Source organism: Myotis brandtii, unplaced genomic scaffold (genome assembly GCF_000412655.1).
Source record: "Myotis brandtii unplaced genomic scaffold, ASM41265v1 scaffold398, whole genome shotgun sequence".
Classification (NCBI taxonomy): Eukaryota; Metazoa; Chordata; class Mammalia; order Chiroptera; family Vespertilionidae; genus Myotis; species Myotis brandtii.
This window is the reverse complement of record NW_005365280.1, coordinates 2695649-2714163: the sequence shown is the minus strand read 5'-3', so window position 1 is coordinate 2714163 and position 18515 is coordinate 2695649. Positions and strand designations below refer to the sequence as shown.

The following is an 18515-nucleotide window of genomic DNA, read 5'->3' as shown; positions in this document are numbered from 1 at the left end:
GAGTGCACTGACCACCAGGGGCAGCTCCTGCATTGAGTGTCTGCCCCCTGGTGGTCAGTGTGTGTCATAGTGACCAGTCATTCCCAGTCGTTCTGCTGTTAGGATCAATTTGCATATTACCCTTTTATTATATAGGATTGCATTTGCACACGGAGGGTAGTTGGGGCATCATCCCAGAATCATTGTATGGGTTATCTCTGTCATGTGGATGGCCTTAGAAGAGCCACATCTCTACAGAGGAATTAACTACAAGAATAACTATAACTCTTCAGAGCTCCTTCTGAGACCTGAGCACACATTTAGAGCTTGAAAAGCTCAGTGTACCCAGAGGCTCCCCCACATCTCACACACACATGTAAACACATACACAGATACCTTTGAGAGAGTAATAAAGAAATTTCAAAACATCAACCAAAGAAATTTGTATTTTATTTTTAACTAGAGGCCCGATGCATAAAATTCGTGCAAGAGTAGGCCTGCTTTCCACCTGCTGCTGGCACCAGCTTCTCTCTGGCACCCGGGACCTGGGCTTCCCTCACAGCCCCAGCTTTGTCTGGAAAGTCGCCCAGAAGGACCTCCGGTCTAGTTAGCATATTACACTTTTATTATTATAGATTACTAATCAAGATAGCCCCATATTTAAGTCAGATTAACCACTCATATGTTACTGAGCAAGCTACTTCGCCTTCCTATTTCTTTTTATGTCAACTGGAGATTATAATAATTAATGTTATCTACTTTGTAAATTTGGGAATAGTGAGGTAATACATGAAAAGTACTTAGCGTCATACAGTTGTAGTCCTTTCCTCTGCATTGGCTAATTTTTAAAACTTTGTTTTTCTCCCCAGGCTATTAAAGAAGCATTTGGATGCTTTCCTTAAAGGCGAGAGTGGACTGAGGGTATTTTTCCCTCTTTGTGGGAAAGCAGTTGAGATGAGATGGTAAGAGCAGATATGCATTAACACACTTTCTTATCTTGGTGAAAAGTACTCGTAGCTGAGAGCATTTGTAAAATGCCTGCTATAGCTTAACTGTGGCTATGAAATTGATGACACTTAAACTATATTATTAGACTTGATCCTAACCAAGTCGGTTCAGATGACTGAACCAGAAAAAAGAATTACTTTGGAAACTACCTGCCTGAAAAATATTAACTTTATAAATAGATTGTCTTATTGCCAAGTCATAAGTGATAAGAACAATCTAGAGCAGTGATGGCGAACGTTTTGAGCTCAGCGTGTCAGCATTTTGAAAAACCCTAACTTAACTCTGGTGCCGTGTCACATATAGAAATTTTTTGATATTTGCAACCATAGTAAAACAAAGACTTATATTTTTGATATTTATTTTATATATTTAAATGCCATTTAACAAAGAAAAATCAACCAAAAAAATGAGTTCGCGTGTCACCTCTGACACGCGTGTCATAGGTTCGCCATCGCTGATCTGGAGTGACTCCCCCCGACAGAGTGCTGGGGAGCGGCAGCAGCCACCACAGCAGTAGAAGCAGCAATTTATCTGTGTGCAGACCCAATATTGGAAGAAGATGCTAATTAAAGTGAAGACGCTCACCAGAAAGGAGGTTGAGATTGACATTGAACCCACAGATAAGGTGGAATGAATCAAGGAATGTGTGAAAGAGAAAGAGGGAACCCTCCACACCCCGCCCCGCCCACACACACACAGCAGCAGCAGCAGCTCATCTACACTGGTAAACAGATGAATGATGAGAAGACAGCAGCTGATTATAAAATCCTAGGTGGTTCAGTCCTCCACCTGGTGTTGGCTCTAAGAGGAGGAGGTGGCTTTAGGCAGTGATGGACCCTCTCTCCATTTTACCTCCTTACCCTGTCTCTCGTGATGAGGCATCATATATCCTGTCACTCTCTGGGACACCAGAGTCACTGCCCCCTCTCCTGGATGCCCAGTCTTGTGTGTCTACGGGTAGGAGACTGTGAGGACCCCAGGATGCAGTGTTCCTGTCCCAAATGGCCCCTGCTGGCTATGGGGTTTTAGTTTGCAGTCCTGTGTACTTCCCTCTCTTATGACTGTGTCCCTGCCCTGGTTGTCAATAAGATATTTCCTGGCAAAAAAAATCTAACAAGCAGAGACAAGATTGGTATGATGAAACAGACAATTAGATGTGATTGTTAAATATTTTAGGTTTAAAATCACTTATGATAATACCAGAACTAAATTGTATATAATTGCATAGAAATTATTATACTAGAGGTTTTTCATTTATCTAACTAATTTGTAGATTGAGGTCTATACAGATGCCAGATTTGAATAAACTATGAACTGAGGCCCAAAAAGCATTAAAAAAAATGTTTAAGACATTTTCTTAGGGTTTTTTAAAAATATATTTTTATTGATTTCAGAGAGGAAGGGAAAGGAAGAGAGAGAGAGAAACATCAATGATGAGAGAATTATTGACTGGCTGCCTCCTGCATGTCCCACACTGGGGACTGAGGCCACAATGCAGGCATGTGCCCTGACCAGGAATTGAACCGTGACCTTCTCCTGGTTCATAAATGGATGCTCAACCAGTGAGCCACACTGGCTGGGCTTAGGTGTTCTTTTTTTTAAGGGCAATATCTATAATAATAAAAGCATAATATGCAAATCAACCGAACAGCAAAATTACCGTCCAGACAACCTTCCAGACGACCATGCTATGACATGATTTGGTACTAGGCCAGCCAACGTGGGTGTGATGCGATTGGTTGAGGGGCCCCACCATCACCCCACAATTGTCCCGCAGAGGGAGGCCCAAGCCACCCCTCTGTGGGGCGACTGATGGGGTGGCTCCTCGATCAATCTACCCAAAGTAGGAGGCCCAGGCCACCGGCCGGTGGGGCAGTTGATCAGGAGGCAGGGGCTCTGCAATCGCCCCAAAGAGGGAGGCCCAGGCCACCCTCTGCGTGGCAATAGATCACAGAGCCCTGCCCATTTGGCCCGCAATCGATTGCCCCACAGAGTGAGGCCCAGGCCACCAGCCAGCGACGCTGTGGCAGGTGTGGGGGGCCAGCACAGAGCCCTGCCCATTTGGCCCGCAATCGATTGCCCCACAGAGTGAGGCCCAGGCCAGCCAAGGGATTGGGACCGGTGGTGGGGGAGGGAGGGCAGCACTGCACAAATGGGAAGCAGTGGCAGCGGCGGAGGCAGGGCCAGCTGCTGGCAGCCAGGGGAAGGAAAGCCCCGATAGGTACTGATCACCAGCCAGGCCTAGGGAGCCTACCTGAGGAGTTCCGGATAGGGAGAGGGTACAGGCTGGGCTAAGAGACCCCCCCTACCCCGGTACATGAATTTTGTGCACTGGGCCTCTAGTATTCCAATGTTATCCAGCCTATAACAATCTATAGTAAGCAGTGTTTCATTTTTCCATATGTTGAATGGAAATAAAAATTCATGCAGCTGGTTTAGACTCTTTTGTTTATATAACTTCAAAAAATGCATGAAAAATATAAAAGAAATATTCCCTATACGTTAACTTACAAACTTCCTAGGAAATATGAAAGACACGTTATTAAGATGTTTATTTTAGAACTATAAACAGTTCATGCTCTGACCACATAGAAAGTGTGTAGTCTTATGTGGGTAGTAGGTACAGTGACTTCTGCTCTACCTTGTATTTAAAAAATGTGCATTTTGTTCAACTCCATTGATATATTAGGGAATAATTTGAGCATGACATGAATTTTACATTTGTTTAGTCTGCAAGAAACATGAGGTGAAAGCAGATAACTCTGCCCAATGGAACTAAGCTGTGTATGAATAGACAAAAGGAACATAGGCACACACCTCAAACCTCTCCCAGAGGCCTCAGTTCATCCTGTGTGCTGTGAGTCAGTCCCATCCACAGCTAGAGTTAGGACTTTAAACTCGATTCCCAATAATCTTCTGTCCATCACTTCACAATAACTCAAAAGCTGTAGCCCTTCCAACGCCCAGTTCTACAAGTAAACATCTGGTCTTTTTCAAGGTGTAAAGTGCCATGTTGTAGTATTTGTATATTATATAACCACTTAACATGTGTAAACTGTGCCAAATTTCTACTAGTTTTCTGTCTTTTTCTACTGACAAAGGTTTTTTTTTCTTATGTAATGTTTACCCAGCTTATTTCTAAATGTTGGTTCACAGAGATAAGTTATAGCAAATATGTAACAACTTTTTTAAACATTATTTTTAAGTTAAGGAATAATCCTGGGGGGAGAGGGGAGGCAACTGGTTATCAATACTTGTTTTCAGAATGAGATGGGAGCATCTTTCCTTTGCCATGTGCTTTGTGTTTGATATCATCATGCTTGGGTTAGAACCAGACAACTCAGCACAAAGCCTTGAGTGTAAATTGTTGGCATCGAAACATCTCATTCTGATCACTTGGTTTAATTTTTTTAAGTAGGGTTGGGAGGGAGGTGACTGTGCCCCAAAAGAAAGGGAGTCTGCAATGAGGATTTAGAAACACTTTGAAAGTTTATAACCTCATCAGAAACTGCCTTAAGCCACACTCCTGACCTTATAGATGAGTAACAAAAAAATGAAATAGATTCTTGGGAATTAAGCCATGTTACTTTAATTTGCTACTTTTTTCAGCATTCTGTGCATCTTAAAAACTGTTATTGGGGAATCATTTTCTGGCAGAATATCTTTGTCAAACAAAATTATTGGCCTTGTGGGAGCTGAAGTCAGTCACGTTTTTGGTGAATTTAATTGGACTTTGGTGAGCTTGAAGTTCAATATTTCCTGAAAGATAGTTTTTAAACTCCCAGAGAAAATCCACTCTCCAGATCTAAAAACTCATCTTTAGGGTAAAGAGTTAAGGGTCCAGAGGTTATAACAGTTCATGAGGTCAGAGGGAGCCAGCCTGGCACCTGGACCATAGCTGACAGATTCCAACAGAAAGTGTATTTAAATTCTCCAATTGACAGTACTGAGAAGGGGAGAGGGTAGCGTTGGGTTAGTAAGATAATGGAATACTGTATTTTAACCAATGGTTCTGGGGGAGAGTGCCTGGAGAAAACAAAGTCACTGTTCCCTTTTTTGAAACAAAACTAAAACCTGAAAATATTTTTTTGTTCAGTAAAAATGGGGTAGAATTTTATTGTTCCCTAGCCATACGGGACCATTTCCACTGAGAAGTGAACAGTGGGGACTCAAAATTTTGAAAAAATTGGCGGAAAGGGAAAATTGGCTTTCTGTTACAATTGGCAAGTGTTCCAATGGGGCTTTGTTTTGGTCAGCATGTATCATGTTGTGTGTGCACATGTGGACCAGTGTCTCTGCTGAGTTTATAAAGTTCAGAAAAGATGGTTGATAAAATGTTGATTTTTGTTCATTTATCTCAGTGAAAACTCACTGGAACTCCAATAAACAAATACATACATACATACATAAATGCATAAATGTATAATTGGCATACATTATGTTAGTTTCAGGTGTACAGCACAATGATTTGATATTTGTAGGTACTGCAAAAGGATCACCACAATAAGTCTTGTTAACATCCGTCACAATACATAGTTATAATTTTTTTTCTCTTGATAAGAACTTTTAAGATCTACTCTTAGCAACTTTCAAATACAAGGTGGGGCAAAAGTGGGTTTAAGCTGTGAGTATGCAGTTTATTCTTGAATTATTATTAATTATTGTATTACTTTCCATAGGAACAACTGAAACCCTATTTTGGCCCCACCCTGTATGCAATACAGTATTAGTATCTATATCCTCATGCTGTACATTATATCCCTATGACTTACTTATTTTATAACTGGAAGTTTGTACTTTTTGACCCCCTTCACCCATGTTGCCCAGCCCCTAACCCCAGCCTCGGGCAACCATCAATCTGCTCTCTTTATCTATTACTTAATTTGTTTGTTTTTTATTTTATTTTTAGATTTCACATATAAATGAAATCATATGGTATTTGTCTTTCTCTTCTGACTTATTTCAATTAGCATAATGCCCTCAAGGTTCACCCAGGTTGTCACAAATGGCAACACTTTGTTCTTTTGTTATAGCTGAATAATATTACATTATGACAAAGTTTTTAATGTTGCACCCGAACCCTTATCTTCTCCATGAGCCTTGTGATTTTTATTGCATGATTTTGCGTAGTGCAGTGATTTTTAGGTAGGCATATGTTGCATTATCGCAGAACTGACTGTGTGTGTGTTTAATTTAATTTGGCATAAAGTCAATACTTTGCCTAGGAATTTTGTGCCACTAGTCGTGTTTTCTCTGGAGTGCAGAATTCCAAGTCTGTGAGTTCTGTAATTATAAAGCTTACCAGGAAAATACTAGTTATTTGCATATGATAATTAAATAAATTTCTGGGTAGAATGTATTGGAAATGAAAATTATAAGATTGTAAGTAAATGAAAATTATAAGATTTTTTATAGAAATGGATGCTAGTGTTCTAGAGCTATATGCTCCAGTACCATAGCTACTAGCTGCATGTGGCTATTTAAATTTAAACTAAATCACACTGGCCAAGTCTCAGGTGTTCAACAGCCAGTGTGGTTGGTGGCTGCTGGTCTGGACAGCGTAGGTATAGACACGTCCATCATCACTGAAGGTTGTAATGGACAGAGCTGATTTAGAGAAATTGAAAAGTATTTTTAATCCATAGGGTGCTTTTAAATCAGAAACTCTTCTAATAAAGTCCATTTGTAGTAAATCAACACTTGAAGGAATAATTTTCCAAAATTAAAAATTATTTTTCTAAAGTCATATAAATGAATTTTTCAGAATTCCATATAACATATGGTTTGAAAATATATAGATTCACTTTCTGTGGATCTATATGTTCTATAAACCCTATGAACCTGAATTCATACAAATCCCTTAAAGTTAAGGAAAATATATGCTTATTGGGCATATCCTTTTATTTAGTACTATATTTAAAATAAAAACTTAAGTGTAAATATATGGTTTTATGCAGGTTTGCAGATCGGGGACACAGTGTAGTCGGTGTGGAAATCAGTGAACTTGGGATACGCGAATTTTTTACGGAGCAGAATCTTTCTTACTCAGAAGAACCAATCAAGGAAATTCCTGGAGCCAAAGTATTCAAGGTTTGTTTTGTTTTTTCGTAAATAATTATTTCCATACCCCCACAAAAATGTTTTTTCAGTATGAATGAGGATACTATGCAAGTGTACATAAGATTCACTTATAAATTAAGGAGCTAGGGCTTAAAAAGATTAATGGGTAGCCCAGCCAGCATGGTTTAGGAGTTGAGCATCAACCTATGGAACAGGAGGTCATGGTTTGATTCCTGGTCAGGGCACATGCCTGGGTTACAGGCTCGATCCCCAGTGTGGGGCATGCAGGAGGCAGCCAATCAATGATTCTCTCTCATTATTGATTTTATTTATTTTTAAAGACAGAGTAAGGGAAAGGGAGAGAGAGAGAAACATCAATTCGTTGCCTCCAGTGTGCACCCCAACTGGGGATCAAACCCACAAAACTGGGTATGTGCCCTGACCTCGAATCAAACTGGTGACCTTTCGGTGCACAGGATGATGCTCAACCAATTGAGCCACACTGGCCAGGGCCTATATGATTTTTTAAATTTACAAATTGTCATTTCTGAAACCTGTCTTGTGCCACACCCTGCAAGAGACATTGAGAAGATAATACAGTCCCTGCCTAAAGAATCCTTTAGCTTAGAAGAGAAAAGAGAAACGCAGAGAAAGCTGTCATAAGTGGAGTTAAATGTAATGGCATGGGTATTAAGGGAACAGAGAGGAAAATTACCTAACCCAGCCTGGGGGAGCTTCCTGAATGAAGCATGGTGACTGATAGGGCTGGGACAGGCAGGGCGTCACATCCATGGTCTCAGATGCCCTATGAAGCTGGTACCTTCAGACTGTGCAGCAAGGTTTTATTTTATTATTATTTTTTTTAAAAATATCAGGTTTAGGACTTTCAGGGTCCCCTCACCCCCAAGGTTTTTTTTTATTTTTAGAGAGAGGGGAAGGGAGAGGGATAGAGAGATAGAAAGAAAGATAATCAGGTTTAGGACTTTCAGGGTCCCCTCACCCCCAAGTTGTTGTTTTTTTTTATTTTTAGAGAGAGGGGAGGGGAGAGGGATAGAGAGATAGAAAGAAAGATTGATGAGAGAGAATCATCATTGACTGGCTGCCTTTTGCACACCCCCACACTGGGGATTAAGCCCACAACTCAGGCACGTACCCTGACCAGGAATCAAACCAGTGACCTCTTGGTGCATGGGTCGATGGTCAACCACTGAGCCACACCGGCGGGACATGTGCAGCAAGGTTTAAGTGGGAAGGTGACAAGGCCAGATTTTTCTTTGAGTCAACAGACCCTTGTGGCCTCAAGGGCAGTACATTTGAAGGGAAGGAGCCTCCTGACAGAGCAGATGGGAGGCTGTGAGCGGTGGTCTGGGAAAGAGATCTTGAAAACCTGAGCTAGGAGAGTGACAGGGGTGCTCAGAGGAACACGGGTAGGGTAAAGCAATGCTGAGGATGCCAAACGGCAGGTATTTAGTGATTAACTGAGAGATCAAGAGGATGATGAGTTCCTATTTCCAGAATAGATGACAGGTTGAATGGCAGGGAATGAAGAGAAAATGAGTTTTGTTTTGGAGATGCTGAGTTTAAGAGACCTGTGGAATGGCAAAGGTGTAGCTGGCAAATGGTTTTAGGTCTCTGAAATGCAGGGCAGCACTTGGGTTGGAAAGAATAGATTTGGAAGTTGTCATCCTGTGGCCAGAATGATCCAGTGGCAGTGCTTCACTAGCTTGGGGTCATAGTGTGGGAATAATAAAGGCCCTAATGTGAACAAGCAGAGGGGGTGAGCCACTTGCATTTGGAAGAGCCTCAAAAGACAGGCAGGCGAGTGGGAAAGCTTAATAGTGAAAAACGCAAAGGCTTCAGGTGTGCCCTGATTGGAGGCTGTTGGGCTGGGGAAGCCAAAGTGGGACTAACTAGAGGGGGCCATACTCTGTGATGGGTTTAGGTTATATATTTGACTTTCTCTGGTTGGTCTTGAGTGGGGAGGGTAAAAAGTAAGGAGGCTGGCAGTCATTGACCACATAAGCTGTGGTTTGGCTTCCCAGGCAGGTTGCTGGGAGCTTATGGGTCCAAGTTCTCTTGCCTTATGTGGTCTGGCCATTGTTGGTACATTCAGTCTCTCACAAAGTACTCTCATTTTTAAATACTGAAATTAATTGCTCAGGACATTAGGAGGCTTGCTAGTACTTTATTTTACAGCTTCCTCCCATCCCATTCACAATCATCTAAGAATCTCAGGAGATTACTCAGTCCAAAGAGGTGAGTCCTGCTTCCACATGCCTCTCAGAGCAATGGCTCTCAGCCCTCACATTCAAAGTCACCTGTGGATCTTTTAAAGTTCCCAGTCTGAGGCCTCACCTCAGGCCAAATACGTCAGAATCTCTGAGGTGGGGCTGGCATCAGTACTATTGAAAGTTCCCCAGTGATTCCAGTCTGCATCCAGTTAAGATGCACTGGCTAGCCTTAGCCGGTTTGGCTCAGTGGATAGAGCGTCAGTCTGCGGACCAAAGGATCCCGGGTTCGATTCTGGTCAAGGGCACGTGTGTTGGTTGCAGGCTTCTCCCAGCTCTGTCTTTCCCTCTCTCTTTTACTCTTCTAAAAAATCAATGGGAAAATATTCTCAGGTGAGGATTAACCAAAAAAAAGGAAGGAAAGAACTGGTTGTTCTCCCTGCCTCCAGGCCCAGGCCTCTCTGGGCTGCCCCCAGAGTACTTCTGAACTGGTCTTCAAAGACCCTCCCTCCTGTATTTATAAACCTCTGTTGGCACCTCATTTCAGAATATAATCCGAGAGTTTCACATCCTGATGCACCTTTGCTAACTTGCCCTTCACCCCTGCCCGCACCTCACCTCCTAGACTTCCATCCTCTGGACATGATGGAATCCATGTCATGGTACTGCCCCTGGACTGCACCCCCAGCCCAGCCCCTGTAATGTTAGCAGATGCACCAATACCCTTTCAAAGACACCTCTTGTTCAGCCTTTCCCCAGTCAGTTCCCTGTTCTATCCTCTGTTCTCACAGTTCTCAGGCACACAACCGGAACAGTACAGGCCGTTCTGCAGTGTAATGTTTCTCTGTACCCGTGCCTCTCTGCTCCACCAGGCTGTCCCCACTGTGGTCAGAGACGGTGTCAAATTCACATCCACTATCTAGAACCAGGGTAGCCCCATCCACAAAGCACTCAGAAAATAATGCTCATTAGATGAATGAATGAAAGGGCAAAGGGGACATCACCCCAACTGCACTTTTCATGAATAACTTTTAATATATTTTACCTTTCTCTATCAGCTTGCCTGGTATTGATTGAACTGGACTCTGATGAAATAAATATTGCTAAATTTTAACAAGTTAATGAGGTTAATCTCTCTTTATTTTCTCCTTGAGTTGATCCAAAAGAACAGGGTTTTTTTTTTGTTTTTTTTAAAAAGTACGCCATTAAAAAATGTTTTTCAGTAAAATTTTATTTTCAGTAAAAACATTATCTGCAGTAAAGTTATATCCTTTATATTTAATTATGCATTCTCTCTCCACCACCTTTGTTTTTCCCCTCTTTTCTTTCCTTTACTACTCAGTTTTCTCCTAATAAGTAGACTTTTTTTCTTGACTTTTTCATTACAGAGTTCTTCGGGGAACATCTCATTGTACTGTTGCAACCTTTTTGATCTTCCCAGGTAGGACTGAATACTACCTCTGCACTTTTAGAAACCTCAGTACTTGCTGGCCGTGCTGGGGTGGGGGCAAGTCTTTCCTCTCCCCATCCACTTGTAGTAGCACTCACAAAGCATTGATTTGAGTCTGTTCTGCAGTTATTTTTATCGTAGGCTACACTGACAAAAAATCAGTGAGGCCAGCAGTCATTGAACACGCCCTACCTCCCCAATATTTTTGTCCTTGGATAGCTTCCAAACTATGGAAAACATTGTCATGACCCTAGACAAGTAAGTAAAAGGAAGGGAAAGCAAGACAGGTATCACCTTCACAGCTAGGTCTGTAACACCTGCTGAAGTGCCAGCATGCACCATGGGAATCACTGTTCGATGTGTTAAAGATTTGATGTTTCTTACATAAAATGTTGTAATTTTTTTTCTTTTTTTTCTGATAGAGCAAATATTGGCAAATTTGACAGGATTTGGGATAGAGGAGCATTCGTTGCTATTAACCCAGGTGATCGTAAACGGTTAGTAATTTGGTTTCTTTAATTATGTTGGCTTTTCATTTCTTTCTTCCTTTCTTTACTTTTTTATTTCTTGCCTTCTTAATTTTGTATGCTGTGCTTTTTCTGGATTCTAGACAATTAGCTAGGCTTTTACTGGTTTAAAGTAGCATTTTGTATTTGAAATTAGAAGACCTAAATCCAACACCATTTTTGTCTAAAAAGTATAGGATTTGGCCATAGGGACCTGGGTACAAGGCTTGTGACTGTCATTTCCAAGCTGTGTTGCCTTGATCAAAGTACCCACCTTCTCTAAGTCTCAGTTTACTCCTCTGCAAAATTGTAATATTTCTACTAGTACCACCATCACCACCTCCGCTAACATACCAGGTGACACTTGTCATACATTGGCCATGTGCCAGACGTTGTTTTAAATACTTTATGTGCATCAACACATTTCACCCACAAAACAACCCTGTGAGGTATATGCTTTCATTATTCCTGAAACTGAGCCCAAGTTCAGCTGCCTGCCACTACAAAAGCCAAACTGGTGAGATAGGTGCTGGTGAGAGGTAAGAGGTTTATTCAAGTGCCGGTGACTCGAGAAGATGTGGGGGCAGGCGGGGGGTGCTTGTCCTCAAAAACCCATCTTTTTTTTCTTTTTTTTAAAAAATATATATTTTATTGATTTTTTATAGACAGGAAGGGAGAGGGATAGAGAGTTAGAAACATTGATCAGCTGCTTCCTGCACACTCCCTACTGGGCATGTGCCCACAACCAAGGTACGTGCCCTTGACTGGAATTGAACCTGGGACCTTTGAGTCTGCAGGCTGACGCTCTATCCACTGAGCCAAACCGGTTAGGGCCAAAAACCCATCTTAACATCTCTGGTCAAGCCAGTGATTCTTAGAGGGAGTTGGTGGGAATTCGGGAGGGAAGAATTCCCGAGGGAAGTGTGGATGTGCAGTTTCTCTTGAGAAAGGGAAGTGGGAGTAAGGGAGGGGGCTGAAGGGGAGTCCCGCAGCTCCTGCTTAAGCTCACCCCATTCTGATGTTATCTTTCAATTTGCATCAACCCGACATTTGTGGTTTTATTTCGGACACCTGCGATTTTACAACTGGCGTCAGCCTTTCTTACTCCCGGAACAGGCCACTCAACTGTAATCAGAGCTTGGACAGAGATGAAAGCACAGGATTCATTTAAGAAAACATAGGGTTGATTATATACTTAAAGAAAACACAAAATACACAACTTTGATCACTAAATTAGTAATGTTAAATCATGGTTGTATTTCCATTGTACAGATGAGGAAACTAAGGTCAAAGAGATTAAGTTACCTGTCCAACATTAGACAGTACATGACAGAACTGAGATTCACACCAGGGAGCTTAGCTTCAAAGTCCACACTCATGATCCCTACATCATACTACCTTACAAGGTTGCTATGGGAATTAAGAGAAATGATATGTGTGGGAAGGGCCTTGTCAACTCTAAATCACTAAAGATTAGCTATTATTATATTAGAGCTTTTGTAATTGATGTTTTTGGTGACCATGCTTATTGTTCCTAGCCTTATTGGAAATGAAATTAAAATATGAGAAAGCACCCCTGGGTGCTGTTGCTCAGTGGTTAGAGTGTCCGCCTGTGCACCAAAGGGTCATGCGTTCAATTCCCGATCAAGGGCATGTACTTGGGTTGCAGGTTCCATCCCTGGCTCCAGTAGGGCACATGCAGGAGGCAACCAATAGATGTGTCTCACATTGATATTTCTCTCTCTCTCTCTCTCTCTCTCTCTCTCTCTTTCCCTTCCTCCCTCCCTCCCTCCCTCTTCTTCCCCCTTCCTCCCTCCCTTCCACACTCTGTAAAAATTAATGGAAAAAATATCCTCAGATGAGGATTGGGTATAAACATACATATATTTTTTCCAACTCAAATATCATTCACATATTTACTTAGATTTAGCACATAAATATTGAATTACTTAGTTGTATGTAGGGAGACTCTTAACACAAGGCACACAAAAAAAATGTTAGAATTCACATCAGAGAAATTAAATTTAAAAAAAAGACCCAAGTAGCTGCAGCAATCTTGAGAAAGAGGAACAAAGTTGGAGGGATCACAATACTAGATATCAAGCTATATTACAAAGCCACTGTCCTCAAAACTGCCTGCTACTGGCACAAGAACAGACATATAGACCAATCGAACAGAACAGAGAACCCAGAAATCGACCCAAGCTATTATGCTCAATTAATATTTGACAAAGGAGGCAAGAGCATACAATGGAGTCAAGACAGTCTCTTCAATACTAATACATGGTATTGGGAATATTGGAGACGTACATGCAAAAAAATGAAACTAGACCACCAACTTACACCATATACAAAAATAAACTCAAAATGGATAAAGGACTTAAACGTAAGACAGTAAACCATAAAAATCTTAGAAGAATCCATAGGCAGCAAAATAGCAGACATATGTTGTAGCAATATCTTTATCGTATCGATACAGCTCCTAGGACAATGGAAACTAAGGAGAAAATAAAGAAATGGGACTACATCAAAATAAAAAGCTTCTGCACAGCAAAAGAAACTATCAACAAAACAATAAGAAAGCCCACTGCATGGGAGAACATATTTGCCAATGTTATATCTGATAAGGGTTTAATCTCCAAAATTTATAGGGAACTCATACAACTTAACAAAAGGAAGATAAACAATCCAATCAAAATATGAGCAAAGGACCTAAATAGGCACTTTTCGAAAGAGGTCATACAGAAGGCCAAGAGACATGAAAACATGCTCAAAGTCACTAATCATCCGAGAGATGCAAATCAAAACGACAATGAGGAACCATCTCACACCTGTCAGAATGGCTATCAACAAACGACAAGTGCTGGCGAGGATACAGAAAAAAAAGGAACCCTCGTGCACTGCTGGTGTGAATGCAGCCACTGTGGAAAACAATATGGCGTTTCCTCAAAAAATTAAAAATGGAACTTCCATTTGACCCAGTAGCCCCACTTCTAGCAATATATCCCAAGAAAACAGAAACACCAATCAGAAAAGATATATGCACCCGTATGTTCATAGCAGCACAATTTACCATAGCTAAGATTTGGTAACAGCCTAAGTGCCCATCACAGCTATACCTATTGTTTCTGTCCCGGTGCTTACAGGGGAAGAGACAGGAGGGGCCATAGAAAGAGGGCGTGGCAATCACTGTCACTAAGGGCTCACCTATTCACAAGTCAAGCAAGGTGAGCGGGCACAGCCAGGCACAGCATTTTAGAGGCTAAACCAGTACAGCGAGGGCAGGTTGTGTGTGCATGTCTGTGTATGTTTACTGTTAGTCCTGATTTTTTCTCTCCCAAAAGCTTGGGATAAGATGTCATTCAGAGAACCTACCAAAGCAACACACTGCAGACCAAAGTAGAGCTATGCCAGTGTAAAATGGGACTATCCGTATGTCTGAAAAAGAACATTGACCTTGGACAAGGGTTACAGCTCGGGAAAAGAAGCTCCTGAAAGGCAAGTCAACGCTTCCTCCCAGCGTTCTCAGGGTGCCCTGGGAAGCCCCCCTGAACCAGTAAACCCGGAGTCTCGGTGCTAGACTCTCAGTGTGTGACGCTGTGAAACCATTTCTTTTGTTCTCATGCTCTGCTCTCTAAACCAGGGGTCCTCAAACTATGGCCCGCGGGCCACATGCAAATACAAATATTGTATTTGTTCCCGTTTTGTTTTTTTACTTCAAAATAAGATATGTGCAGTGTGCATAGGAATTTGTTCATAGTTTTTTTTAAACTATCGTCCGGCCCTCCAACGGTCTGAGGGACAGTGAACTGCCCCCTGTTTAAAAAGTTTGAGGACCCCTGATACACAATGGAATACTATGCTGCTAATGTTGTGTTAATAGACTACAATTTGCTGCTAATCATGTTACTAATGTTGTGGCCACACCCCATAACAAAGAAACAGAATTTCCGGAGGATGAGGCCCAGAAATCAGGATTTTAAAAAGATTCCCAGGTGATTCTAATGTGCAGCCAAGGTTGAGAACCACTGCCCTGCATACCATGCTGCCCTACAGCATACCATGTCCCACAGTAAACCGACAGAATCAGTCTGTGGGGATGGAGCTCAAGCGTCTTTTTTTTTTTTTTTTTTGAGCAAGTTCCCAGGTGATTTGGGGACCAGCCTGGGAAGAGGTGTCACTGCCCCAGAGCATATGGTAGCCCTTTGGCAAGAATGTGTTCAAAGTGGCCAGACCTCTGGGTACATCGGGGTGGAAGTGGTCTCTGCTCGTCTCGTTGTGAAGTCTTCTGGTCTGAGCGGCTCTGGAAGCAGCCTCATTTTCACTCCCATCTTTATTATTTCCCAGTTTGGGCAGATGACATAATTTGTGTAACCAATTTCTGACTTTTAGAATGAGAATCGGCTTCACAGGGTTGTTAGAAGAAATAAGCTCAGTGATGTAGATGAAAGTAAAGGCTGCCTTCCCCCCCCTGCCAGGCTTTGCCTTTGTAGAGAATTCTAACACGTACTTTTTTGTGTGCTTTTGTTGTTTGTTTTAGCTATGCAGATATAATGCTGTCCCTAATGAGAAAAGGGTTCCACTACCTCTTGAGTGTTTTTTCTTATGATCCAACTAAATATGCAGGTAAAGTCTTTTTGTTTTCCTAATTGCCTCATTTCCTGATTTAATTCTATGACATGAATAGCGTTAATTTTCTCCTAATTTATCCCATAGGAAGTATAGTGTTTATACACATACAGGAAGATAAGTCTAGTTTTGGCTAATGGAAACGATAAACTTCTTCTATCTTCCCACTGGGTACATATTTTTCTCATATTCCATTCCCATTTTGTTCATTCACAGCTCAAACTATGAAAGAGAGGGAGAAATGGATGGCCCTAATGTAAAAGAGAAATCTCATGATTAGGAGGAAGAGAGATTTGTTTGCTTTGCTATAGATAGAGCATATCTATGTCATCCGTGGTGATGGGGATGATCTGGGCAGATGCCTATGGGTGCACACACACAAACACCCTCATAGGAGGACAGTGTCAAAAGTGGACATGGTGAGGTAGGAGGTATGCGAGAAAAGCTCTAAACTATTGCTTTTTTTTAATTTATGAAATTTTCCAATTTATTGATTGCATTTTTTATAACTATCTTTGTTTTGAATTTGTAAAAGTGCTGTGTGTTTTTTCTGGACCCATTTTGATGTGTTTGAACATTGAAGCTTAACTTTTGTCATCGCTGAACTTTGTCTTCAGAAAGATTTGAAAAACAGCTATGTAGACTTTTCATTTCTAAAAATTCCCTTTTTGATGTTTAATTGTGCTTTTTAAAAAGTACTCTGTTTTAGAAACATTTACATATGTTAGTGTTTTTTTCTCTTTGAATCATCTTAAAAACTCATTAAAAGATGAGACCTGTTGTTCTTAATGAAATCTGGGACAATTGGATGGAAATAGAAATTAATGGAGACAGATAACAGCTCTGCTAATCTGATTTCAATTTCATTCCTGAACAGCAGGCTTAGGGAGTGGTCTATGGGAAGAAAACACAGCAAGCAATGCCTGATGGTGGAGCTCAGAAGAGAGAGCTCTAGAGAGGGGCAGAAGCTAAGTTTCCTTTAAAGTTAATGGCCCTCAGCAAAGTGGGAGGGTGTATAGAATATAGGGGAGTGCAGGAGCAGTAGAAAATCAACATCCCAAGACGATGAAGGAAACCCTAGGGAATTTGTTAATGAACTCTGGTATGATTTCAGTGTTCCCAAGTCCCATGGCTGGCTCAGCCACCTCATCTCTGCTGGAGATGGGACCCACCTCAGTAAGCCAGGCTTTGGTATGAGATGGTAGAAAAAAAGCAGCAGAACCTGTCACATGCTCACCTATTTGGCTAATCAAGTTCTATGTAGAATAAGTGTACCTAGGTCATTGGAAATAAGCTGAGAAGTGGATCCTGAGAATTTATTTCTCTTTAGAATGAGATCTAACCATGTTTTTCTCTTACCTAGGACCACCATTTTATGTATCAGATGATGAAATTAAAAGACTATTTGGTAAGTTATGAATGTATGCTGTAACTTTTTAAATAAAGTCAACAGTTAGCTGTTCTGAGCTATTATCAAACTATTATTACCTAGAAGTATAAAATTTAAAGGTCAGAAACCATTTTATTGAAGACTATTTTGTCCTAGAAAAGGAGAGATCTCTGTAATATGTTTTTATTTATTTTTTTTGTAATATGCCTTTTTAGCTAAGTGGTATGCTTATGTTGAAGACATTTGAATTATTCCAGAGAGATGATAAGGTTAGTTTGGCTCTTAGGAGTTATAAGTGATAACAATTTAGAGTTCAGAATTTGCCTTAGTAATTCCCCATTTTCATTAGAAAAAAAGAGAAAAATCTTCAGTACACAGTTTTTAAAATCATTTGATGTGTTTTCAGAAAAATCCCTGATTGCATTCTTTATAAAGTTTTAACTTGTTACCCTTTCTTCTTGTTTCAGGTTCAGTGTGCACTTGTCAGTGTCTTGAGAAAGTAGATGCATTTGAAGAACGACATAAAAGTTGGGGGATTGATTACCTTGTTGAAAAGTTATATCTACTTACAGAAAAGTAAATGAGACATAAATAAACGCAAGTAACATCAAGTTTTAGAGCAATTGAAAATTATGCTAAGGCATGAAAATACACACAGTAATGTGTGTAACATTTTAGAAAAAACAATAACAACAACAATCACATACTAAAATGTTAAAGTAGCTACCTTTGGAAAGGGGTGTATGATTGGGGAGCGGGGGTGAAAGATTATACCTGTGTGTTTTACTTACAAATTGAAGGATTTTTTAACAATCACCATGTATTACCTCTATAATTAAAAAATAAAGAGAAATGCAATGCATACAACTTAAATATAGTTGACATAGAAAAATTGTTATTCTTTATGAAATTTAGAACCACTGGGGAAATGTAACACTTTAATAGGGTTTAATGTAAAAGAAAGTGGTCTCAGAAATTACGTAAAATATTAGCTTTTCCTATAAACCTTCATATTATTATCCTAGCACTGCTCTTCACATTTTTCTCTTTATATAATTTTATATGTAACAGAATCAAGAAAATGTTTTAAATTAATTAAATAAACCAATCTATATGCAACAAAATATTGTTCCTCTGTTTTCTTTGCTGGCTAGAGTTAGTGTCTATAACTTGCACCCAAATTTATTTTAAAAATAAATTTTTAAAAAAAGCTTTTTTCTGAGTTTGGCAGTTTTTTGTTTCTTTTAATTTAATCTTTTTTAAAT

The 18515-nt window shown here is 40.6% G+C and overlaps 1 protein-coding gene and 1 pseudogene across 2 annotated transcripts in view; both read left to right on the top strand.

The window, feature by feature from the left end:
* Positions 1 to 18097, top strand: part of TPMT (thiopurine S-methyltransferase) — a 21894-nt gene extending 3797 nt beyond the window's left edge. For both annotated transcript variants that reach the window (XM_005873042.2, XM_005873041.2), the window contains exons 3-9: positions 849 to 941; positions 6945 to 7077; positions 10664 to 10716; positions 11148 to 11222; positions 15772 to 15857; positions 17224 to 17268; positions 17718 to 18097. In XM_005873042.2, coding sequence (XP_005873104.1) covers positions 849 to 941; positions 6945 to 7077; positions 10664 to 10716; positions 11148 to 11222; positions 15772 to 15857; positions 17224 to 17268; positions 17718 to 17830 — 598 coding nt within the window. In that variant the 3' untranslated portion in view covers positions 17831 to 18097. The remainder of the gene's footprint in view (positions 1 to 848; positions 942 to 6944; positions 7078 to 10663; positions 10717 to 11147; positions 11223 to 15771; positions 15858 to 17223; positions 17269 to 17717) is intronic.
* On the top strand, positions 1463 to 2006 carry LOC102258926 (annotated as a pseudogene).
* Positions 18098 to 18515: the final 418 nt, after the last annotated feature.